The sequence below is a fragment of the Schistocerca cancellata genome, chromosome 4 (genome assembly GCF_023864275.1).
Source record: "Schistocerca cancellata isolate TAMUIC-IGC-003103 chromosome 4, iqSchCanc2.1, whole genome shotgun sequence".
Taxonomy (NCBI): Eukaryota; Metazoa; Arthropoda; class Insecta; order Orthoptera; family Acrididae; genus Schistocerca; species Schistocerca cancellata.
The window spans coordinates 201,324,089-201,350,080 of NC_064629.1; the positions used below are offsets into that span (position 1 = coordinate 201,324,089).

The window sequence follows — 25,992 nt, forward strand, 5'->3', positions numbered from 1 at the left end:
TTAAAGACGCTGTTCTCAAAGGGACTAGGGACTGCTAACACATCAACAGGCTCGGATGATTTCCCGCTAGAGTTTTACCGTGCATTCAGAGACCTCCTTTCTGGGTAATGATGTACCAGGAGTTGCTTCAACCAGTGTCCCTGCACCACCTGAATTCGTCGAATGCTTCCTTCTCCCGATCCCCAGGTCGTCGGGTGGCAGGGGCGTTAAACATAATCGGCCTCTCACTGTGCTTACCTGCAACTTCAGAAGTTTTGCCCAGATTCTAGTTGCTCGCAATCAGTGGGTCGTCCTTCGAATTGTTTCTTTCGACCAAATGTGCCTATGTGGCAGATGCTTGTCGCTTGAGCGGAGCTTTGATGTCAATGGACTTCGACCACGCCTTCGACAGGGTAAATCACGGCTGTCTTAAGGCGGTGTTGCGGTGATTGACCTTTCTCCAGACCTTTATTTTCCGTGTCATATGTCTACTCCGAGGTGCTACGTCGCGAGTGATGATCAATCGAAGTGCAGCAGGCCCGATTACCATCTCCCAGTCGATACGATAGGGATGACCGCTATCGGTAATTCTGAATGCCACCGCCCTCGAGCCACTGTTACATGGACTGTGATGCCCACTGACGGGAATTACATTTAGAGGCCACGCCTTCATCTGCCTATACATGGACGACATGGTGTTTTTGGCTCGATCGGGTGGCTAAGTGTAAGGGTCGTTGGAGTGGATTGCCAGACACGGAGCTGCTGCGAGCCGTCCTATGAATGGTAATAGGCAGTGGTTTCTCAGGCCAGAGTCTGGCCCCGTTCCGATTTCAAGATACAATTAAAAGGTTTGGTTAGCCAAAAATCAAAAATGCTATCGCCACTGTCGTGGAACAGATACGATATCGATATTCCTTTGATCCATGTCATGGCATTAGTCTTATGAGAGGAAAAAGCGTCTTATCCAGGAATAAAAAGGACTGGTTGCGGACCCGACTACTTCAGAGAATACGAACGAGCCTCCGAGGCAATCTACTCAGGACATTAAACATGAGTCGAATAGTTTCATAAAGTCCTAGGCCGCCATCTCTGGTGGGTAGGGTGAGTATATCACATCGAACTTTTAGTATCAGACCTGCACGCGCGAAGTGCCAAAGACCGCCATTACCCTTCGTGCCATAGTCTTTGGCATCGGTAAAATGGTAGCCAAGTGCGGTATTCTGCTCCTCCCTCCTTCAAGTCCATCTGCTCCTTTCGCCTCCGTCCGTCTCTTCCTCCCCTCCTTTTGTCCAACTCCTGCTCCCCCATCTCTCTGTCCAATTTCTTCTCCCCTCTCTCTGTCGATTTCCCCTCTCTCTGTCCCTCTTCTCCTCCTTCCAACTCACTTTCCATCTCCTCTTCCCCCACTCACTTTCCATGTCCTCCTCCTTGTCTCTCTGTCCATCTCTTCCTCTTTCCCTTCTTTGTCCACCCCCTCCTCTTCCCATTCCCTGTCCATTTCCTCCTCCCATACTAGCTCTCCTACCCCTCTTTCTCACTTTCCATCCTTTCACCTAGCCCTATTTCTGTTCATCTCCCTCTCTTTCTTTTCTCTATCTGTCTGCTGCTACCCCATCAGTCAATCTGCTCCTTTCCCCTCTTTCTACTCCTTCCCCCCCTAAGTCCATATCCTCCTTTCTCTTCTTCCTGCCCATCTCCTACTCATCCCTCTCTCTCTCCATCTCTTCCTCTCTCCTCTCTCTCTGCCTGTCCCCCTCCTCCTTCCCTGTCCATTTCCTCATCCCCCTTCTCTTTGTTCATCTCCTTCTCCCTCTTCTTTCTGTGCATTTCTTCCTCCTGCCTCTCTCTGTCCATCTCCTCCTCTTTCCTTTCTCTATCTGTCTCCTCCTTTCCCCTCTCTCAGTCCATCTCACACTCTTCCCTTTCTGTCCATTTCTCCCTCTCTCTCTCTCTCTCTTCCCCTCTCCTTTCCCACCCTACCTACGCCCATCTCCTCTTTTACCCTATCTGTCTGTCCATCTCCTCCTACGTGTTCTCATTCTCAAATACTTGTTGAACGAAGTCTGATTATTCGCGCAGTATGGGCTACACTACTTTTTCACCCCCACCCCTTTAATTGGTAGGTGGTTCTTAAACCTCAGCGACTCTTTCCAGTTATTAAGTTATAAGCTCACCAATTTTGACAGAAATTGGTCCAACGCCTTAGGAAGAAATGTGGAACACGAATACATACATACCTACATACCATAAATTTTTAGAATATTTATGGATGTTTGGATTCAGTACCAGATACATGTTTTTTACCGACTGTAAAGTAGTTAATGGAAGTACTTGGCCAACAGATATTTAAGTTGGTTTTGCCTCCGGCCATAAATACGCGAGATTGCTGTCTTTTATTCTACAAAGGAAGTATTTTTGTTGCTGCAATGAGTCTATAGAATTTGAACATCTATGTACCACTCCCTACGTAACAGTCAAGATCTTACATAAAATGTTGTTACATGGAAACTAAAACAATTTTCCAGCGATGTTCATCATGAGCAGTCCCATCGTCACAGACTTCCCAGTTTCCCAAAGTTCTTCAGGAGTTTTAAAGCTATAACGTATAAGAAAAATTAATTTTATCAATTTATACGTATCTAATATTTAGTTATTGCGTTATCAGTACAATTGTTATAAAGCATATCTCAATACAGAAAATACACACATCAAAAAAAGTTTTGCATCGCCCCGGTTCCCAGGCCTCCTGAATATAGACGTTGACTGTGGATATTGTATCACAGACACAGTTCCTTTGACTGCTCAGAGATGTCACTGAACCCGCCCAAAGATGTAAAAAACCATGCATGAGCAGCGCCTTTTAGACGGAGGGGGTCCGACAGCCGATCAGTTCCATTCAATCCACCAGGAAGGAGGCACATGGCTCGAGTTGTCTGTAGTTCAACCGTGCCTAGGCGGTCAATACCGTGGTTCGATCGAGTCCGCATTGTTACTTTCTGCTAGGAAGGGCTCTCAACAAGGCAAATGTCCAGGCGTCTCAGAGTGAACCAGTGTTAGGACATGGAGGAGATACAAAGAGACAGGAACTGTCGATGACATGCCTCACTCAGGCCGCCCAAGGGCTACTACTGCAGTGGATGACCGCTACCTACGGATTATGGCTCGGAGAAACCCTGATAGCAAGCCCACCATGTTGAATAACGCTTTTCATGCGGCCACAGGACGTCGTGTTACAACTCAAACTGTGTGCAATAGGCTGCATGATGTGCAACTTCGCTCCCGACATCCATGGCGGGCCCCTCTTTGCAACCATGACACCATGCAGCGCGGTACAGATGGGCCCAAAAACATGCTGAATGGACCGCTTAGAATTGGCATCACGTTCTCCTCACCGATGAGTGTCGCATATGCCTGCAGCCAATCGTCGGAGATGTGTTTGGAGCCAATCCCGTCAAGCTGAACGCCTTAGACACACTTTCCAGCGAATGCAGCAAGGTGGAGAGGTTCCCTGCAGTTTTGGGGTGGCATTATGTGATGCCGACGTACGCCGCTGGTGGTCATGGAAGGTGCCGTAACAGCTGTACGATACATGAATGCCATCCTCCGACCGATAGTGCAGTCATATCGGCAGCATATTGGCGAGGCATTCGTCTTCATGGACGACAATTCGCGCCCCCATCGTGCACATCTTGTGAATGACTTCCTTCAGGATAACGACATCGCTCGACTAGAGTGGTCAGCATGTTCTCCAGACAGGAACCCTATCGAACATGCCTGGGGTAGATTGAGAAGAGCTGTTTATGGACGACGTGACACACTAACCACTCTGAGGGATCTACGCCGAATCGCCGTTGAAGAGTGGGACAATCTGGACCAACAGTGCCCTGATGAACTTGTGGAAAGTATGCCACGACGAATACAGGCATGCATCAATGCGAGAGGACGTGCTACTGAGTATTAGAGGTAAGGTGTGTTCAGCAATCTGGACCACCACCTCTGAAGGTCTCGCTGTATGGTGATTCAACATGCAATGTGTGGTTTTCATGAGCAATAAAAAGGGTGGAAATGATGTTTATGTTGATCTCTATTCTAATTTTCTGTATACGTTCCGGAACTCTCGGAACCGAGGTGATGCAAAATTTTTGTGATGTGTGTAAATTATTGTGTACAAGTTTAAATTGGCTTTGGGAAACAAATTTAAGTTAATTACTTTCTTTAATTGTAAGATAATTTCGGTTGTGTGCAGGATTTGCAGTTAATACCCTCTAAAAGGATTACATGTGGCAGTCTTAAGAATCTTAGAAATATAATTAAAATACAGTACTATTGCTTTTACTAGTGCAAAATATTTTGTTTTGGACCCCATCTAAAATAAATTCAGTTACATTTTAGAAATTTTGTTCTGGGCCTTTTAACTGATTTCCAGCAGACACTATGAACAGAAAACAGTAATATGCCCATTGCGTCATTAATTACGCTAGGGCCATTTTCTTAGGTTTTAGTTGATACTTTGAGCCAAACAGAAAATTGGCAGATGCACTTTTACTGGATTGCTGAAGCACTTGCTACTACCTGATGGCGATTAATGTGCAGATGGCGTCAGTGGCTTCACGCATATCTGGGCGCTGGCTGGTTGGCTATTGTGCGTCTGCCCACGGCTGCTCTCTCAGAACGACCTCTGCTGACGTCTGTCGGCTACGAATCTAACTGATAGTAATTGGGCTCAACATCAAAGCACTAAGAGACCTCTGATCAGAAGTTGAGGAGCCTCACATAAGACATAGCAGCGAAATTTCCGCCCAGCAGAAGTGTGACTCTCTCCTAGCATTCTTCAAAATTACCTGTTAGCATGTCCGTACATTTGACTGACCAGCTCGGATTTTTCCTGTTGGCAATCGTATTCTTTATTTCGCAACTTCTATTGCTGTTTTGTAATGGCCTTTTTTCTTTTACTTTTGTATAATAATCTTCAGTAATATTGTGTTTTCCGATATCTTCAAAACTCCGTGCCTTCGTGTATACATGACGATAACAAACTTTTGGATGGGACCCTCGAACCTAAAATTGTAATTACTTTCTGGAACATTTCATGGTCTAGTGTCGTGCCTTCTCTACCCGTGTCTCCACCCCGCCTTCCATTGCAGGCTCTACAAAGTAGAAAACATATTGCATGAACGAAAAGTAAAGTATTAACAGAGCGGCAGCTAGTAAAGAGGTTGCTAACTATATAACGGTTACTAGATTTTATCAAAATTAGTGATAAAATTGATGTGTCTCTTGCAATCTGTTGGTATATTTCTGAGAAACAGCAACAAAAACTATAAATGCACCACATTATCAGCGTATTTCAAACGACAAAGAATTAAATGCCCTCTATCGCCGATATAGAGCGGTACTATTTTGCTATTCAGCAGGGAATCAATTAAGCCCTACTGAAGGAAATAGCATGGAAGAGGAGTAATTTAGGAAACTGTGGCTCGAATAACTCACAAAGTTTTCTGTCTCATCGGTACACATTTGTATAGTATTTTTCTTACCATAGCTTCAGACAAATTGCTATAAATTGCACATGTATTTCAGTAATTGTCATCTGACGCATTTAATCATTTAAAAATTGACTGTTTCTACAGAAAACAGCAACAACCTACACTGACACTTTTTTGATGTGAAATCAAATTTAAACTAATCAAACAACTGTTCCATTACGTTACTTTTCCCTCTTTTAATGCCGGCCGAAGTGGCCATGCGGTTCTACGCGCTGCAGTCTGGAACCAAGAGACCGCTACCGTCGCAGGTTCGAATCCTGCCTCGGGCATGGGTGTGTGTGATGTCTTTAGGCTAGTTAGGTTTAACTAGTTCTAAGTTCTAGGGGACTAATGACCTCAGAAGTTGAGTCCCATAGTGCTCAGAGCCATTTGAACTATTTTGAACCTCTTTTAATTCACAAAAATATAAACAACTTTTTATTTTAAGATTCACGCCGTATTTTTTTTTCATTGACCCTCCTATTCAGATTCGTCCATTTTATGTCTGGCTAACCGGTCTTGATGTCCTACTTTCATTTCTGAGTATCATCTGCGAGACTACTTGATCATGCCTCTCACCAAGTAGCAATGTTTTTGAATGAAAAATGCGAATTTATTGGTATGTTTCCTATATTTGGAATAAGATCATTAGGGAGCTACTATTTCTCACCGTCAAAGACAGCAGTGTGTATGCAAAACATCAAAGTAAAAATAGAAACGACAGTTTCTAGTAAAGAAATGTCATGCTAGATTACCACGCAGAATACAAAAAATACTAGAAAAAAAAACAGAATGTAATGAAATCGTAACCCCGATACTAGCACTGGAATACAAGTCACCAAAAAAACTTAAAGGTATTTTCATGTATTGTTACAGGTTAGCATAAGTACACAGAAAGAGAGAAATCAAACAAGACACGAAAGATGTATAACAGTTTTACAGACAGAGAATATTGCAATTTTATCACAATTTCCATCTTGGGAAATAAATTGACTTCTCATGTCACTGACAACATCTATTCACATAGCATAAAATTAGGTTCTCGAGTGTGAGAAGGGAATACCATCTGCAACTATACAGCGACATTCATACTCTGCAAATGGCAAAACAAGGGTGCCGTAATTATACAGAAAACAGTGTATACGGTTTGGCATGAAATGGGATTGGATTGAAAACAATGTTTTACACTTAAGTTAGTTAACTAAATCACTGTTTACGAATATGCAAATGAAATTACTTTTATACTGTGTTAGTGGCGAGACGTTGTTCTGAAAATGACATTGCAACACAAGTAATGGCACAAAAAAGGACTGCTGTCCAACAGAACTGTGAGAAAAATATGTAATCATACTGTTTGTAACGTTAAGATTCCTGTCTGTGCTAAATTCCAATACAGTTGAGTAATTTAATACTAGTATTAATACTTAGGATTTCTATAATGGAAACGTATATAGACTGCAGAAGATGGTAGGCTTACAAATATTTGACATATAATAAATGGAATTAACTTGGATAAAATGCTACAGAACAACGTCTAGCATCATTACTTACGATTTCTATGATGGAGGCGTATATAGACTGCAGAAGATGTGTATTCCTATAAATATTTGACATATTAATTATAAATTAACTTGAATAAAATGCCACAGAACAACGTAGATAGACGTGTGGACTAAGATTGTTGGAAAAAAGTATAACGAAAAACTGATAGTTGGATGATTTCAATCTTATACATTGCTGCTCCGATGTCTTCGTAGCTCGTTTGAGTAACATTCTGTTATCGTTCGAAATGTGGTTCAAAAATGGTTCAAATGGCTCTGAGCACTATGGGACTTAACTTCTGAGGTCATCAGTCCCCTAGAACTTAGAACTACTTAAACCTAACTAACCTAAGGACAACACACACATCCATGCCCGAGGCAGGATTCGAACCTGCGACCGTACCGGTCGCGCGGTTCCACACTGCAGCGCCTAGAACCTCTCGGCTACTCCGGCCGGCTTCGAAATGTGCTTTGAATCTTTTTATATTTAGAAGCATTGAAAAGACTATACATTTTTTCTGTTTTACCACAGCAGCATACACACTCTTAAATATGATGCTTCAAATTTACTTGAATTCTCGGAAGTAGAATGATCAAATGTGTAGTCAACGATCGTCATGTTTCTTATGCCACAATAAGCTAGCTTCATGCTATTAACATAGCTACCTTCCTATTATCAATAGGAATATCATATTTTATATGGTAGCTTTCCTGTTATTTTGAGCAAGCGAAGTGAACTTAAAAGGTTACTTTTTGATGTGTTGTAGTATTTTATTACACTATATAAAAAGCGCATAGCCTTTTGAAATACAGTATAACTTATCATCAGTAACCTTATGTCTAATTTGGTATTACTTGCATCTCCTATCGAGGACTACCGGAAAATATCATTCCCGTTCTCTGATCATTTATGAAGAAGGTTACGAATCTTGTTTTTCGTCTCTGATCGCCTGCCTGTCAATGAGATCAAAATCCTACAAAAAAAAGCTTCAAAACAATAAGTTATTCTGGAGTTTCGAACGTCATGAAAGTTCAAATGGTTCAAATGGCTCTGAGTACTATGGGACTCAACTGCTGTGGTCATAAGTCCCCTAGAACTTAGAACTACTTAAACCTAACTAACCTAAGGACAGCACACAACACCCAGCCATCACGAGGCAGAGAAAATCCCTGACCCCGCCGGGAATCGAACCCGGGAACCCGGGCGTGGGAAGCGAGAACGCTACCGCACGACCACGAGATGCGGGCGTCATGAAAGTTTCATTTTAATTTTCTATTCAATTATTAATGTTATTTGCCTCTCGCGTTTGTCTGCTTTCCGTATGCAATAGAATATTTGATATTCTAGGCTGTTTCCTTCTGCACTTTCACGTTGTTTTATTGTTCTTATTTTTGTACCTCTCTAACAAAGCGCCCAATGTTTACTGTGCTCTCTCCACCAACACTGTAGTTTGCAGTTAATTTCCCGTGTACTGTTCTATTCCTAATTCGCTATCCGTCTGTAGGTCGACAAAAATTAGTAGTTAATCTAAAAGATCATTCTCGTTCATTTCAGTGGAATTAAGATTATGCCAAAACAGCTCAGTAACACATCCCACTTTATTGCATCCGTGTTTTCGTAGTGTTATGACATTTTTAGTGACGCGGCTCGCCCACGGAATACATTTTTACAAAGTGCGGTACCATAAAGAGGCAGTTCGGTTTATAAACGAGTAGTTCTGCACCACCGCAATAGATAGGAAATAGAGGCGCTATCATTTATTACTACCTTTACGATTAAGACATTTGTTGTAAATAATGTGGTCTTATTTTAGCATTATATGTTTACTACAGAACTATTTTCAGTAGTAACTGTAATGGTAGTGATATGGTAAAATCAAAATGATTATTTTCTACATTCACAGAATCGAACGAGTAGAAGCTGGACTACCGGCCGACCGAGCTGGTCTTAGGCCGGGAGATTATATTATTTTTGTAGACAAGTACAACGTGGTAACAATGCCAGAGGATGAAGTCTTGGGACTGATCAGGTACGTAAAACAATGTCCAAAAAGATGTATGTACAGTTTTTCATGTTAGTGACTGTGTCTAATCTCTGAGATTTACTTCACTATTAGAAAAGAGTAGGAACGAGAAAAAATTTTCACTCTTCTTTATTTTAATGAAAAATGTTTGTTACTAACAAAGCAGCCTCGCATCTGGCCAGATTAAAGAGCCTTAAGCTCTTTAGATTCACGCACAGGATGGCCTAGGTCTCGGGACGTTACTATTTGCCCATGTCCCTTCACTGTGGTAGTTCACGTTCGTTGGGAAGTGAGTTTTTTCCACGAAAACTTAGCTCGCTATTTTCCTACCATTTTCTAATATATCAGATTAGGTCATTCAGGCCATTTCTTATAGTGTTGCATATACACTGTATCATACACAGCAATAATGAATGGTATTTTTATCACACATGGACCTCCACAGGAAAGCCTTAGGTGTTTGTACAAGCAGTTGATTTAAAATGAGTTGGAATCAGCTTACGGTTTATACACACCTGGAAATTGAAATAAGAACACCGTGAATTCATTGTCCCAGGAAGGGGAAACTTTATTGACACATTCCTGGGGTCAGATACATCACATGATCACACTGACAGAACCACAGGCACATAGACACAGGCAACAGAGCATGCACAATGTCGGCACTAGTACAGTGTATATCCACCTTTCGCAGCAATGCAGGCTGCTATTCTCCCATGGAGACGATCGTAGAGATGCTGGATGTAGTCCTGTGGAACGGCTTGCCATGCCATTTCCACCTGGCGCCTCAGTTGGACCAGCGTTCGTGCTGGACGTGCAGACCGCGTGAGACGACGCTTCATCCAGTCCCAAACATGCTCAATGGGGGACAGATCCGGAGATCTTGCTGGCCAGGGTAGTTGACTTACACCTTCTAGAGCACGTTGGGTGGCACGGGATACATGCGGACGTGCATTGTCCTGTTGGAACAGCAAGTTCCCTAGCCGGTCTAGGAATGGTAGAACGATGGGTTCGATGACGGTTTGGATGTACCGTGCACTATTCAGTGTCCCCTCGACGATCACCAGTGGTGTACGGCCAGTGTAGGAGATCGCTCCCCACACCATGATGCCGGGTGTTGGCCCTGTGTGCCTCGGTCGTATGCAGTCCTGATTGTGGCGCTCACCTGCACGGCGCCAAACACGCATACGACCATCATTGGCACCAAGGCAGAAGCGACTCTCATCGCTGAAGACGACACGTCTCCATTCGTCCCTCCATTCACGCCTGTCGCGACACCACTGGAGGCGGGCTGCACGATGTTGGGGCGTGAGCGGAAGACGGCCTAACGGTGTGCGGGACCGTGGCCCAGCTTCATGGAGACGGTTGCGAATGGTCCTCGCCGATACCCCAGGAGCAACAGTGTCCCTAATTTGCTGGGAAGTGGCGGTGCGGTCCTCTACGGCACTGTGTAGGATCCTACGGTCTTGGCGTGCATCCGTGCGTCGCTGCGGTCCGGTCCCAGGTCGACGGGCACGTGCACCTTCCGCCGACCACTGGCGACAACATCGATGTACTGTGGAGACCTCACGCCCCACGTGTTGAGCAATTCGGCGGTACGTCCACCCGGCCTCCCGCATGCCCACTATACGCCCTCGCTCAAAGTCCGTCAACTGCACATACGGTTCACGTCCACGCTGTCGCGGCATGCTACCAGTGTTAAAGACTGCGATGGAGCTCCGTATGCCACGGCAAACTGGCTGACACTGACGGCGGCGGTGCACAAATGCTGCGCAGCTAGCGCCATTCGACGGCCAACACCGCGGTTCCTGGTGTGTCCGCTGTGCCGTGCGTGTGATCATTGCTTGTACAGCCCTCTCGCAGTGTCCGGAGCAAGTATGGTGGGTCTGACACACCGGTGTCAATGTGTTCTTTTTTCCATTTCCAGGAGTGTAGCTCCACATCGTAGCCATTTTAGAGATACGACGCAGCAAAACGACAGTGAATCAGGAATGACCCTGTTTTGAAAAGAACGTCTTTTACAGAATCACGGTAATATCTTTTTTTCTGATGATATCGATACTGAGCTGCAGTTCAGAACACTTGCAACAAAGCTAACACTTACTAACATACTGTCACTTTTTTTGACAATTAGCTCACCGTAATTGCATAACTTAATACCACAGCGATGTCGGGTCTAATTATTTAGTGGTGAAGTGCGTGCTTGGAAACCGCAAGGTTGCGGAATTGAATCCCGGTTGGACCACGAAAATTTTTCACTCTGTCTTTCACCTAGAATTCACTTGTCAATGACGTGAAGATTCGCCTGAAACGACACATGGTTCGTGTTCAACGTTACACAGTAGTTCCCGTTTCTACATTAGTATTAGTGGTGTTGATTATGGGCACGCGGGTCATCGAAGTCGCGTCCAATTGAAATATTTGCACAAATTACTTTATTATTATTATTATTATCATTATTATTATTACCACAGAGGTAATTGCGTCGCTTTGAGTCACTAAGTTATCTGTGTAGTTTTTATCAGCTTATTAGGGACAACCCATAATTACACTGAGAAAATTACTGAACTTATCGTCTTTCCATGACATTCAACGTCACCGTTACCTTAAATACTTGTCGGTGCCAATTAGGTAATGGGTTCGAAGACTTTGACATGCATCGCACATCTGTTTCTTAAAACAGAAAATACTACTAACATTCTAAGAAACCCCTTTCTTTATCAGATGGCCAACGCCAACACTGCGAGCTATCCTAAAGCCATTTGTTTGTATACAGTTTCATTATCAAAGGTGTAACTGTTACACATTGTCTGCGGAACCCCAATGGATGAATGAATACTCTCGTCCTAGATTCCAAATCTGGCAGTAATACTGTTTTGTTCTTCGATTAACTTGCAATTGTCGTCCATAACACAAACGAGTCCCACGTGTCAAGTCATCTTGCACTATAACTTCTGTGACGTCTTTAGATTTCTGTGATTTATCTAGTAACCGAAATTTGATGGATTGCTTTTAGTACTCATGTGAATGACCTCACGTTTTTATTATTTAGAGTCAGTTGTCACTTTTCGCATCAAACAGATATGTTATCTAAATCATTTTGCAAACAATCTAAGTGGGCTGTTCAGATTGTCTTCTTAATCGTTTATACACGGTGAATCACCTGAAACTTGCACCGCAGGTATTTTGATAATGGAAGAAACAATTGATATACGGATTTCACAGATTGAAATGGTAGGTAGATGTCCACCTTTGCAGCTCATACGCAGAATGTTACGAGATTCAAATGTGTATTTATTTACAAAAGGTACAAATATTCCAATGGAAAATGCCTGTTGACTGTGCCACAATAAAAAATAAAATAAATTACAATATCAGTGGTGCGTTGCAGGAGTCTAGTGCTTGTAGTTTACGAGATATCGCAAATTGAACAATCTAAATACCGACAGTTGTTTGTTTCATGTGGTAGCACAAACGAATGTGAATATCATATGTGTGCGTATGTGCAGCCCTTCACATATTTTAATACGTCTCTGGAGGTGTCGTGTTGTTCAGTGGGACACTTCCTAGGTCAAACGAAAGACAAACACAGGTGAATACAGCACTTCTGTGGGGCCTGACACGTTAAAGAATCAATGTATCCTCAAAGCCTCTTCTCAAAACGACCACCACCCGCGTCAATACAAGCTTGCGGTCTGTCATGCAACGACTTCTTGGCACGTTCTAGCATTTCATCGGAAAACGCAACGCAGGCCGCAGTAATACGTTCTTTCGTATCATCTGTATTGTTTGAAGAAGATGAAGTGGCTGAAGAGGTTGACGCCCACTGGGAAATCTTTCTGCGTACGTGATATATGAACGAACGGCATACTTCCTACATTCACCACAAACCATGAGCGTATTCAGTTTTTTGACATCGGGAAATATCATCTTCCAAACATGTCCTACTGCGTCCGCTATCACACAATAACAAAAAAAATTTTCACTATTATGTAATTATTTTTGACGAGCTAACGACAAGATATAATTTTTATTTGTACAGACTGTTGGCAAATCATCAGACGCAGAAAATTTCACAGAGTTTCGAGCTCAAATTGACACGTAATTGTGACTTATGTAGTTTCATAATAGAAAAAAGTTCCTCTCACAATTATATGTCGATCGAGATGTTGTATCACCTTTGCAACCTCATTATGGGGACTCTACTACAGAAAAGCAATGAAAACTTCCTGGACAGTTGTAACGTAAAAAGATGTGTCATTAAAACTGGAATTACATTGTAGGTCAATCAGTTGCATTTGCACGTGCGCGGGGGCGCTTTCAACTGAAACACCAGTCTCGATAACACCTTTAAAAGAAGTGCAACCTGCAACATTCACAGTGTCCTCAAAATCTTTATAAAACTGTCTTCGTAATTCTTTCAATGCCACAAAGAATTCTCCAAAACTCGCGCTTTCTTTAACATCAGTGAGCTTAGGGTACTGTGCTGCTGTTGTCAGCATGTGTTCCTCGTACGAGATCTTCTTTTTAAATGCATCCCTATCAAATCAGAAAGGAGTTAGCTGGCAGTGTCTTACTGTGGGCAGTGTGCAGTCAAGTCCACTTAAAATGCGAGGTGTGCAGTTCATTTCCTGATGTTCTAATTTTCTTTCCTGCAATACTTTTCCTTCATAAATTCAACAATAGCAAGTTTTAAATCGAAAAATCGTTCTAGGCATACCCCTCGACTTGACCAACGTACTTTGAGGTAATATAAGAAGTCTCCATACTCTTCATCCAGTTCCATTGAAAACTGTTGCGAATGACAGTGGAATAATGTGTGCCACTCCAGAAATTTTACTATTCATACAAACAATTTCTTCAATGCCTGCAATGTTAACAGCTGATGCGCAGAACAATGCATCCGGCTGTCGACCGTTGTAATTTTTTGCTCTTTCACTATCACCTAAATCTTTAAATTCTTTCTTCATGGCATTATAATGTCGTTCCATAGCATATACGCAGTACCCGTCCCTTATGTGAACTGAGTATTCTCTTCCCTCTGTTCTGTCATTCCCATTCGCTTTAAACGATTGTGACAATAGATTGCTAGATTGCCATTTTTGTGCAAACTGCAACTGAACCTGTGAACGTCCTTCAAATGTTCAAATGTGTGTGAATTCCTAAGGGACAAAACTGCTGAGGTAATCGGTCCCTAGACTTACACACTACTTAAACTAACTTATACTAAGAACGACACACACACCCATGCCCGAGGGAGGACTCAAACCTCCGGCGGGAGTGGCCGAACATCCTTCATTCCACTAACAAATGGCAAAGGGTAAAGAGCGATGACACCACGAATCTGCCGAACTGAGTATTGACGACCGAAACATGCCGCATTGCAATGCTAAATGAAATGTCGCGCCGTTCCGCATACTTCCGAGGAGAAGCGAGCAAAGCCGCGTGAAAGGCCGGGCTTTGTCCCGCACACGCTGCACGTGTGACATTTAGCACGCCGTGGCTGGCCCTGATCTAAGAAATAAAATGGAACACACAGCTGTCGGTGTTTACAATGTTCACAATACGATAACTCATAAACTACTCGCACTAACTTCCTGCAACAAACATCACTAACATTCTCATTTATGCTACTTTTAGGATTTTACTGTCAATAGCCATCATCCGATTTCAAAATTTACAACTGTTGTAATAACTGTAATTTCGCTAATGTCTCAGAATCTGTGCTCTGGCTGCAAATACCGATAGTGCCTCCCTCGTCCGAAATATATGCGGTCCAAGTGTTAGGTGATTCACTATGTATACAGGGCGGTCCATTGATCATGACCGGGCCAAATATCTCACGAAATAAGCGTCAAACGAAAAAACTACAAAGAACGAAACTTGTCTAGCTTGAAGAGGGAAACCAGATGGCGCTATGGTTGGCCCGCTAGATGGCGCTGCCATAGGTCAAACGGATACCAACCGCGTTTTTGTTTTTTTTTTTTAATAGGAACCCCCATTTTTATTACATATTCGTGTAGTACGTAATGAAATATGAATGTTTTAGTTGGACCACTTTTTTCGCTTTGTAATAGATGGCGCTGTAATAGTCACAAACATATGGCTTACACTTCTAGACGAACAATTGGTAACAGGTAGGTTTTTTAAATTAAAATACAGAACGTAAGTACGTTTGAATATTTTATTTCGGTTGTTCCAATGCGATACATGTACCTTTGTGAACTTATCATTTCTGAGAACGCATGCTGTTAACGCGTGATTACCTGTAAATACCACATTAATGCAATAAATGCTGAAAATGATGTCCTTCAACCTCAATGCATTTGGCAATACGTGTAACGACATTCCTCTCAACAGCGAGTAGTTCGCCTTCCGTAACGTTCGCACACGCATTGACAATGCGCTGACGTTGTCAGGCGTTGTCGGTGGATCACGATAGCAAATATCCTTCAACTTTCCCCACAGAAAGAAATCCGAGGACGTCAGATCCAGTGAAGGTGCGGGCCATGGTATGGTGCTTCGACAACCAATCCACCTGTCATGAAATATGCTACTGAATACCGCTTCAACTGCAAGGGAGCTATGTGCCGTACATCCATCATGTTGGAAGTACATCGCCATTCTGTCATGCAGTGAAACATCTTGTAGTAACATCGGTAGAACATGACGTAGGAAATCAGTATACATTGCACCATTTAGATTGCCATCGATAAAATGGGGGCCAATTATCCTTCCTCCCATAATGCCGCACCATACATTAACCCGCCAAGGTCGCTGATGTTCCATTTGTCGCAGCCATCGTGGATTTTTCGTTGCCCAATAGTGCATATTATGCCGGTTTACGTTACCGCTGTTGGTGAATGACGCTTCGTCGCTAAATAGAACTTGTGCAAAAAATCCGTCATCGTCCAGTAATTTCTCTTGTGCCCAGTGACAGAACTGTACACGCCGTTCAAAGTCGTTGCCATGCAATTCCTGGTGCATAGAAGTATGGTACGGGTGCAATCGATGTTGATGTAGCATTCTCAACACCGACGTTTTTGAGATTCCAGATTCTCGCGCAATTTGTCTGCTACTGATGTGCGGATTAGCCACGACAGCAGCTAAGACACCTACTTGGGCATCATCATTTGTTGCAGGTCGTGGTTGACGTTTCACATGTGGCTAAATACTTCATGTTTCCTTAAATAACGTAACTATCCGGGGAACGGTCCGGACCCTTGGATGATGTCGTCCAGGATACAGAGCAGCATACGTAGCACACGCCCGTTGGGCATTCTGGTCACAATAGCCATACATCAACACGCTATCGACCTTTCCCGCAATTGGTAAACGGTCCATTTTAACACGGGTAATGTATCACGAAGCAAATACCCCCCGCACTGGCGGAATGTTACGTGATACCACGTACTTATACGTTTGTGACTATTACAGCGCCATCTATCACAACGCGAAAAAAGTGGTCCAACTAAAACAATCATATTTCTAAACGTACTACACGAATATGTAATAAAAAATGGGGATTCCTGTTTAAAAAAACGTAGTTGATATCCGTTTGATCTATGGTAGCGCCATCTAGCGGGCCAACCATAGCGCCACCTGGTTTCCCCCTTCAAGTTAGACGAGTTTCGTTCTTTGAAGTTTTTTCGATTGATGCTTATTTCGTGAAATACTTGACCCGATCAATATCAATGGACCACCCTGTAGATTAGGAACAGCAAGCGACCAATAACACTTAATTGTGGAACGCCAGATGTCACTTCTGTTTTACTCGATAAATTATGACGTCAATAGGAAACCAATCAGTTGGCGTTAGTAATGTACTCCTCTTGTGCCAGTCCTTTATATAAACAAAGACAAGAATATTACTTTCAGATCGTAGGATTCACTGTATTACACCATAGCAATGTGGTTATTCGTGTACACTTATATGCTGCAATGCAGTGGTGATTCTGCTTGTATGTTTTGAGGCCGTACGCTAATTCTTCTCTTTTTCCCTTTATTTCTGTCGGTGTGGATACGGACTGCGCTTTGGTAATTTGTAGTTATGGGACTCCATGTGTCCCAGCGTGTGTGCTGCGGTCCGCTGTGATTGTTGCGGGTTTATAGGTCTCCAGGGAGGCGGGAACACGATGTAACGCCAGTCCCGCGCATTAGCGAATAATGTTCCATAACTGGCTGCGGGCGGGACAGAGAGGGCGCACAAACAGCACGTTACTGATTAATTATTTAACTCTCAGACAAAAGTAATTACGCATGTGAGGAAGTAAGATAACCCTTGTGTCGCATTTGCTATGGTGCGTACATTTCAGATGTACAAGCTGATCAAAAACTTCTACGTCTCCTTAAAATATTTGGAAACAAACACGCACACAGCTAAATTTTGTGAAATATGTATTATTCCAGTAAATGAACAAACAGCCACGTCAGTTTTGCAAAAAAGTTTAGAATTTCTAATTAGCCAGATAAGTTCCTTTTTGAGTGTTTTTGGAAGGATAGCAGGTACACTTTGCCCTGTAAATTAATATTAAGGAAAGTTAGAGTAAAAAGAAACTTTATTTGCCACTAAGAAAACAGTAAAAAAGTAGGTAGTCTCGTATTCACAGCTAATAGTTTGTATTCTTGAGTGCCCGCAACGTAATTTATTTCTTTCAGAGACATAATAAGTAAAGAAATCCGAACTGTTGCTATGGTTAAAATGTTTAAAGCTCTATAGTTTTGCGATAGGTTTATTTCGCTACAGTGCCATTTTCTAGCTGCCTGCAATAATACACGATTTCCTTAACCATTGTTTCTATTATTATTTACAATTATCGACAATATTGGGCGATTATATAGTATTTCTTACTTCAAGCTGTTTTTGACGTCCATAAAACATCAGTTGGTGCTGTTACTGTCTAACGATTTGTTCGTTATGACTTATAAAAATGTTCAAATGTGTGTTAAATCTTATGGGACTCAAATGCTAAGGTCATCAGTCCCTAATCTTACACACTACGTAACCTAAATTATCCTAAGGACAAACACACACACCCATGCCCGAGAGAGGACTCGAACCGCCGCCGGGACCAGCTTCACAATCCATGACTTTATGACTTATAGGTGCCATGATTATATGACTGTGGCAGCTATACTACGACAATCGTATAATCATACCATCTGTAAGTCATAACAACCAAAGCCCTGTAAACAGAATAAAAAGGCTATAGCCACCAAAAATTCTCGTCCACAACAACTTTAACGATCGAGGTACGACAGTATAGCTGCCACTTCATATCAACACATTCCCTGTAAGTCATAACAACCAAATCGATAGACAGTGACAGCACCAATCGATATTTTATGGGCGTCAAAAACAGTTAGACGTAAGTATAATTATAAATAAGAACAGAAACAAAGGTTAACGAAACCATGTGTTATTCGCAGGCAGCTAGAAAGTGGTACTGTAGCCGAAATAGGCCTATAGAAAACCAATAAAGCTCTAAATACTTTAAGCATAGCAGCGATTCGGATTTCTTTACTTATACTGTCTCTGCAATAGCTAATACTGTCAGTCTTTTTGTACGCAACCATCTTAAACATTTTGCTGGGATAGGGAATTCTCGTTATACGTACAATCCCTGTGATTCAAACTCGACCTCATTAATCAGAGTTCCAACTAACAATACACACTACGCGAAATTTTTCTACACAGATATTTATCTCTACATATTCCAAGGAATCCAGTGGTTAGCTCAGGGTGAGCGATTATTCTACGTTCTATAAACATGGAGAGACTAAGAAGTTAGAGTCAATAATTTCAGTTGTCAGGATAAGAAGAAGCGCCGCCACTGGATAGTGGAAACCTGGGAAGGAGCGTTTCGTAGCATGAATCACGCTATATCATGTGGCAGTCCGATGGAACGATCTGAATTTGGCGAAGCCATGAAGAACTTTATCTGTCATCATGTGTGGTGCCAACAGTGTAGTACAGAGAAGGTAGCGTTCGGTATGAGGGTGTTCTTCATGGTTAGGGTGTGGTCCCTTTTCTGCCAGCAAGAAAACGATAAATGCGGAAGGACATGAACACATTTTGCAGCACGTAAAGTATGAGATCAGTTCGGAGACAATGATCGTTCGTATCAGCGTGACAATATGTCCTACAATGATGCAGTATATGTGACGTAATGGTTTATGGTCAATAAAATTCCTGAAATGAGCTGACCGTCCCACAGTCCCGACGTGAAGCCAATGGAACATCTTTGGTATGAGTTGAAACGTCGACTTCGCTCCAGACCCTGGCATCCTGTATCACTACCTTCTCTGGTTCCGGTCGTTGAGGAAATCATCTGACTGAAAGAACCCTCAGCAGAGTCCAAGTCATCATAAAGAAGTGTGGACACACGCCGTATAAATGTCCCCTAATAGGTATCCGGATACTTTTGCTCAGATAGAGTACTCTCTCACAAATTTCTCCGTCAAATTAAATCAGATATTTGATACTAGTAGACTCGGCAGGAATGCCCTTTTTGCCTGTGAAAGTCAGCTTTTGATGCCCTTCTTGCTTCGTCCGTCGTATTATGTTTTGATTCCAAGGTATCAGAATTCTTTACCTTCATCTACTTGAAACGTCCCCTTTGAAAAATTTATACAAGACTGTGCTTAAACTGACATACAATATTTTTAGAGCAACGCAATCTGACTTTCAAAAATCCCTGCAAAAGAATGGCCCTGACTAACATTAATCTATACCTTTCACAAATCACTTACCTCACCAAAAATCTTCCTTACTCGAACTACTGCCATACAGCGAGCGCCACTACTGCCAGCTAAATAAAAGATTCACACTACTGAAGGCACTAACTACTGATAGGGATAGTTAGCAAATGAAAGATTTTAATAGAGAACAAACAATGTATTTACCTTAATATCATCAAAAGTCATAATATACGTAATTTCAAAACTCCGCCACTTCCTTCCACACATCCATCACTGCAGGCGGCTCACCTCTAACTGCGCAACGCTACGCGCTGTTCACATCCAGCTGCCGCTGCCCAACACTACAATGGCAGACAACAATGCAAACTAGGCACAGACTGCACACAGCACAGCCAGTGATTTTCATACAGAGCGCTACGTAACGTTGCCAATAAGAAAACATAAATAGCCCACTTACATAAAGAAAACATAAACAGCCTACTTACATACTACGTGATCACCAATTTTTGTGTTAAGTTTCTCGGTAATCTCATTTATGCTGCTCTTCATTATTTTCGTCTGTCTTCGGTTTAGTCGCAATCCATATTACATGCTCATTAGACTGTTCATTCTATTTTCAGTAGTTCCCGCAATTCTTTCTTATTTTCACTGAGGATAGCAATGTCATCAGCGAATGTTATCGTTGATATTCTTTCATCCTGAATTTTTACCCCACTCCTGAACTTTCATTTCCATCATCCGTGTAAATCCAATAGTCGGGGTTAAAAGACTACACCACCTTCCTACATCCTTTCTGACTGAAGTACTTAGTGCTTGGTCTTCCATTCTTATTTTTCCAACTTGGTGGTTGTACATGTTGTTTATTACTCGTCTTTCCCTATAACTAACTCCCATATTCCGGAGAATTTCGAACACTTTGCACTATTTTACACTGTCGAACGTCTTTTCTAGGTTGACAAATTCTATAAACGTGTCTCGATTTTTCTTAAGTCTTACATCCGTTACCAAGAGGAACGTCATAATTGCTTCTCTGGTGCCGTTAGCTTTCCCGAAGACAAACTGATTGTCACATAGTGGATACTCAGTTTTATTTTACATTCTTTTGTACGTTATTCTTGTCAGGAACATGGACGCATGAGACTTTAAGCTAGTTGTGTGACAGTTCTCGCAAGTACCTTCCTTCACTATCTACGGGATTGTAGCCCTTAGGCGACTAAAATGAAGTTCATATCACAAGTTGATTTCATAATAGAACATAAATGATTTAGATTTCTGATCTAAATATGATGTCTAAATTAGAGAGCTCCGTATGAGCCGGAGCCTCGTGCAATAGCAGCCTCTAAATATCTTGCATGCACTCAATGAACGACTAAATTTCTTAACAGTCTTCGAAGAAGGCATATATATTCCACACTACATGTTGCCTGGCGTTGTCCAGCTAAAATACGGCATGTGGTAAAGGAAGGGCCACAGTTCAGGTTCAGATATTTGATTGGTTTGCAGCTGGTCTCCCACTCAGTTCAGTATTGCCCAGTACCAAACTGCGATCACCACGGAAGCGTAGATCATGTTCGCGGCAGTCTCACTGGGTTATCCTAAACAGGGGAGACTCTTCCAAAAAAAACACTGCCTATTTAGATAATCCCATTCAGCACGCCACTGACGGCGTAGATTGTAGTCTGAGGCGTTTTTAGGTTTTGGGCTGTGGAAATATATATAGTGACAGGCTTTCAACTGACAGCATACAGCTTAGAATCGTCCACGCAGGCAGATTCTCACTCTTTACTGTGCTCCAACGTTAAGCTACCACTATGAACGAATCTGTACTGCCATTTATAGTTATGCGGACAACGTTGGAGTGACAATGCCCTGTGATCAGTTGCGTAATCCTCTATCCGCTCGTCACCTAGCTCGACCCTCTTCTAACGACTGATTAAACACATGCATTACTGTCATAGCACAATGCCCCGTACGAGCCCAACTGTCACGCTATGACAAATCCATTTCCCAGGGATCGATCATTCTGTCCCGTTCCACCTAACTCAGGGACCGATATTGCTACTTTTGGTGTGGTGTTGTTACTGATATTTGATTTCACGTTTGCACTTCGCCTGACAGTCCTTCATTGTCTGAATTTGATGTAATGGTGATCCTTCTATCACGCTAGAGAGGACGCTGCAGCGACACGTGTACGCCACCTCGCAATAACCTATAATTAAAAAGTGTCAATGACATCTTCATGGGATATACTCTATTCGCTGGAAGTAAATTTGTAAGGTTCATTACAATCCATCCACGCTTCAAAGAATAGAGCTGTCATATATTTTGTGAATTGTTCACTCTTTCCTACATTAGTATGAAAATAAATTAAACGGTGTTCTACAGAACAACGTGTAGATGATAATACTGAATGGTCTGTACTGCAGTGCAGCTAAGCCAGTGCGAGACGCTGCGACTGAGAATATTGTAATTGAAACATTTGTATCACCACATTAATTACAGGAGTAAGCCATGTAGCAATCATTGAAGATTTATGTTGAACGCTGGACGACTCTAATTTTTTGTGTCCCAGCATTCAAGCCCAAAACGATTTCTGGAACGTATGGCGAATTTCGCTTGTATCCTTTCAGCTTTCAGTCGTATACGAAGCTTGTGTTTAGTGTTGTCTTTCTTTAACACGAATTGTTACACAGAGTATTAGACCTTAACCTCTATGTTTTTGTATTATAAATCGCATTTCTTTTGTTTGCACGTATGCTAACATGATATAATTCATTAGTCGTATTTCATGGATCCCATGGAGAGGGGTCTCTAGGATGTGGAAAGAAGTTAGGGATTTAGATTTCATTCAAATGCAATGCAACGAAATGATTTAGTGTTAAGAAATATTATTGTACCATAGAGATAATATTAATTATAAATTAACATATAACATTTATTTTAAGAATTTCAGTGGAGCCATTCTTTAATGAAGGAGAAGAAGATACACTTCAGGAAATTATTTAATTCATCGTGAATTCCACAACATTACTCATAAGACTTTTAATATTTTTTGGAAGTTTGTTAACCCCTTGAAGTATCTGCAGGTTTGTATTTGGTTCTTGTGTTATATTCACATATCCGCTATTCTTTAAGAGAAAGAAAATTTTAGTAGCAACAAAGGATATAAACGAACATATTTAGCGTGAAGAAATTTTCAAAATCCCAAGGTTTTTGAGGAGGCCTCTGCAGACCCTTCTGGAACTAACACTAGAAACAATTATTATAACATGCGAGGGAAGTGTAAGTAAGTTTATATGTATTAGAAATAACATTAGACGCATGACAGAATCCTATATTGTACCATTTCAGGTTACGGAATACTCTGAAAGTCTATTGCTATTTGGTTTTTGCTTTTATTTCACGTAGGAGAGATTAAAACCACGAACCAGCTCCGTACAAAATTCTATAATATTTAAACATTCCCATAAAGATATGGGGGTTCTATGCATGTGGATATTACGATTCATAAATGAATTGAACTCCGCGTCATATGTTGAAGAATCCTTCACTGGCAATATCTCAGAACATGCTGTGAACTACTTCTGTTCATAGTGAAACGGACCTAGTGAAATTCCATTCTCAATACAGAGCATTTATGATGCCATGAAACACATATTTTCAAAGCCACTGTCTCTCGGAATATAGCTTATTGTAGGTTTACTTGTATCTTCCACACACGAGCCGAAAAAACATTCAACATGCTCGCAGTCTCAGGGAGGTGATGACAACTGTATTTTCCAGCAGTACTGAATTTAATTCTAATATAATTATATTTTCCTGAAGAGACATTGAGTCTCAGCTTTATCTTCGATAAGGTTAGAAGCGGAAGTAATGAATTAAAGTCTGTACCAAGGCCAGGACTTGAACGTGGGTCTCCCACTTCCGAAGCAGATAGGCTATTCACTATATCATCTTTGCTTCACAGTTGACACAGCTGCAGAGACTACTCTAGTCGAATGCCCTCCATAACACAAACTTCAATTCAGATCTCAGTCCATTTTCCCCTCTTATATCGTCAGTATTATCGAGTCTCTCAGATATTGGAACAGCATCCCAGCTTTGTACGTATAATGTTTGTGTTAGGAAGGGCATGGGAGAAGGGTAGTCTCGGCAGCTGTGTTAGCCACGTTGCCGAGATGGTGTAGTGGGCAGCACATCTGCTCACGAAGCACTAAGCTCGGTTTCAAGTTCTGGCCTTGGCAGAAATTCTGATTCATTACTTCACCTTCTCCCCATCTCGATGATTGTGATTCATTTCACGACGTGTGATGCAAAAACAAAAAATTACAGGAACGCAAAATTAATATTAGTCTATCATAAAGGGCTGAAAAGTTGTTGGAAACTGTGTCCATAAATTAAATGAATAGTAGCAAAACTGAGGGCTGTGATTTGACCTGTCATAGCCCATTAACGAGAAACAATCTTGTGGTGTGCGTTCTGTAAGACCTTCGGTACACACACCATCAGATTATTTGACTTGTCACTCTAATGAAGTAGGCGAGTGTCAGCAATATGTCTCGTGGTCTTATCGTGGCGTGTTTATCTACTGCCGTTAGGTCAGACGATAGAAATGCCACTTGCACACTTAGAGTAGCAGATTGACGGTAACCAACTTTAAACAGAACTTGATTAATTTTCACGCACATTTATTAAAATAATAACAAACATAAAAATTACTTAACTTGGTTCTGGATGCTATTTACAATTGACAATCTGAAGTTCCTTTGGTATAGGTACGTTAATCTTATTCTCACATATATCTCCGATACTTGACAAAAGTGTCTATACATTTATCTTCATGGCTATGTACACGAATATGGTAATCTTATTAGGTGCAGACTGAAACTTGACTATAGACTGGTACAGACAAATGTAGACTGACTAATCGGAGGTCTGTGCACTCGTTATAATACCTCGCGCGTTCAGGTATCACTGCCCGAGTGCGATCCGCGAGGAGAAAAGGTTCTACATTAGCAGCAATCTCATTGGCTGCGTTACATATTAATACGCGGATCGGCGGAAGCAGAATTTGGTCCGTCTCTAAGGCAGCGCCATCTCGTAGTGCGGAGATGGACAAGCACTGCGCCTGCGCTGTTGTGCTTAGCGGGGCGCGCTCTAGTGGCAATGTTGTGTACGCGCTGACTACGCGGAACTATGTACGCAACTAATCTGTTGACATTACTTTCTACATATTCCATAGCACAGGCGTCTGCAAAGAGTGCAGCAAAGTAACGCTGTGCCTGCCTGCCCACAGGTCGTGTGGGAACACGCTGAACCTGGAAGTGTACCGGCGCGTGTCCCCGAACGGGCTGGTGTCCGGGTCTGGGGCATCCAGCGGCTTCCCCGCCCCCGCATCGGGCGCCGCCGCCGCCCCCTCTCCCGCCCCCGCGACGGCACCCGCCAGGCCGGCCACCGACTGCTCCGGCGCCACCTCCGCGTCGCTGGACCTCAGCCGCCGCCGCCTGCACCTGCCGCAAGTCACCTTTAGTTCTGAGGTGCGTCTCCTAGCCACTTCACATACTTCTCGCTACAACAAATAAGTGGCTAATTCGAGACGTAAGGTAACACCACTCATTTTCTTTTAACCAGCGTGGCGATGCAGTGCTTACGGCACTAGACTCTCATTGCCGAGGATTGCCCCTCACGCTTAAGTTTACCGTGGTTTCTGTAAATCGCTAGAGGCAAATGCCATAGCATGTTCATCTAAAAAGAGCTGTGACGACTCGATGTTTCGCTGAGTCCCTCAATAACTCTACAATTAACTACGTTTACAATTTTAACGTTGGTGTGATTTACATGCGCAGAAAAACGAATGATTACAATTTCAGGAAAGTTGGATAATTTATTCAAGAGTAAGACCTTAAAAACTGTGCAAGTCAGCCGGCCGAGGTGGCCGAGCGGTTCTAGGCGCTATAGTCTTGAACCGCACGACCGCTACGGTCGCAGGTTAAAATCGGGCGTGGATGTCTGTGATGTCTTTAGGTTAGTTAGGTTTAATTAGTTCTAAGTTCTAGGGGACTGATGACCTCAGAAGTTAAGTCCCATAGTTCTCAGAACCATTTTCTTGTGCAAGTCAAAAACGCTTCACTCCACCTCCGGCCCTTAGGCAAGTAATTATTCGGCTTGACAGTAATTGATAGCGTTATTGGACGTCCTCCTCAGTGAAATCGTTCCAAATTT

The 25,992-nt window shown here is 42.4% G+C and overlaps 1 protein-coding gene across 1 annotated transcript in view; it reads left to right on the top strand.

Moving 5' to 3' along the window:
• Positions 1-25,992, top strand: part of LOC126183531 (uncharacterized) — a 1,031,760-nt gene that overhangs the window by 545,825 nt on the left and 459,943 nt on the right. The window contains exons 6-7 of the mRNA XM_049925600.1: positions 8,950-9,075; positions 25,067-25,307. Of these exons, the coding sequence (XP_049781557.1) occupies positions 8,950-9,075; positions 25,067-25,307 (367 nt within the window). The remainder of the gene's footprint in view (positions 1-8,949; positions 9,076-25,066; positions 25,308-25,992) is intronic.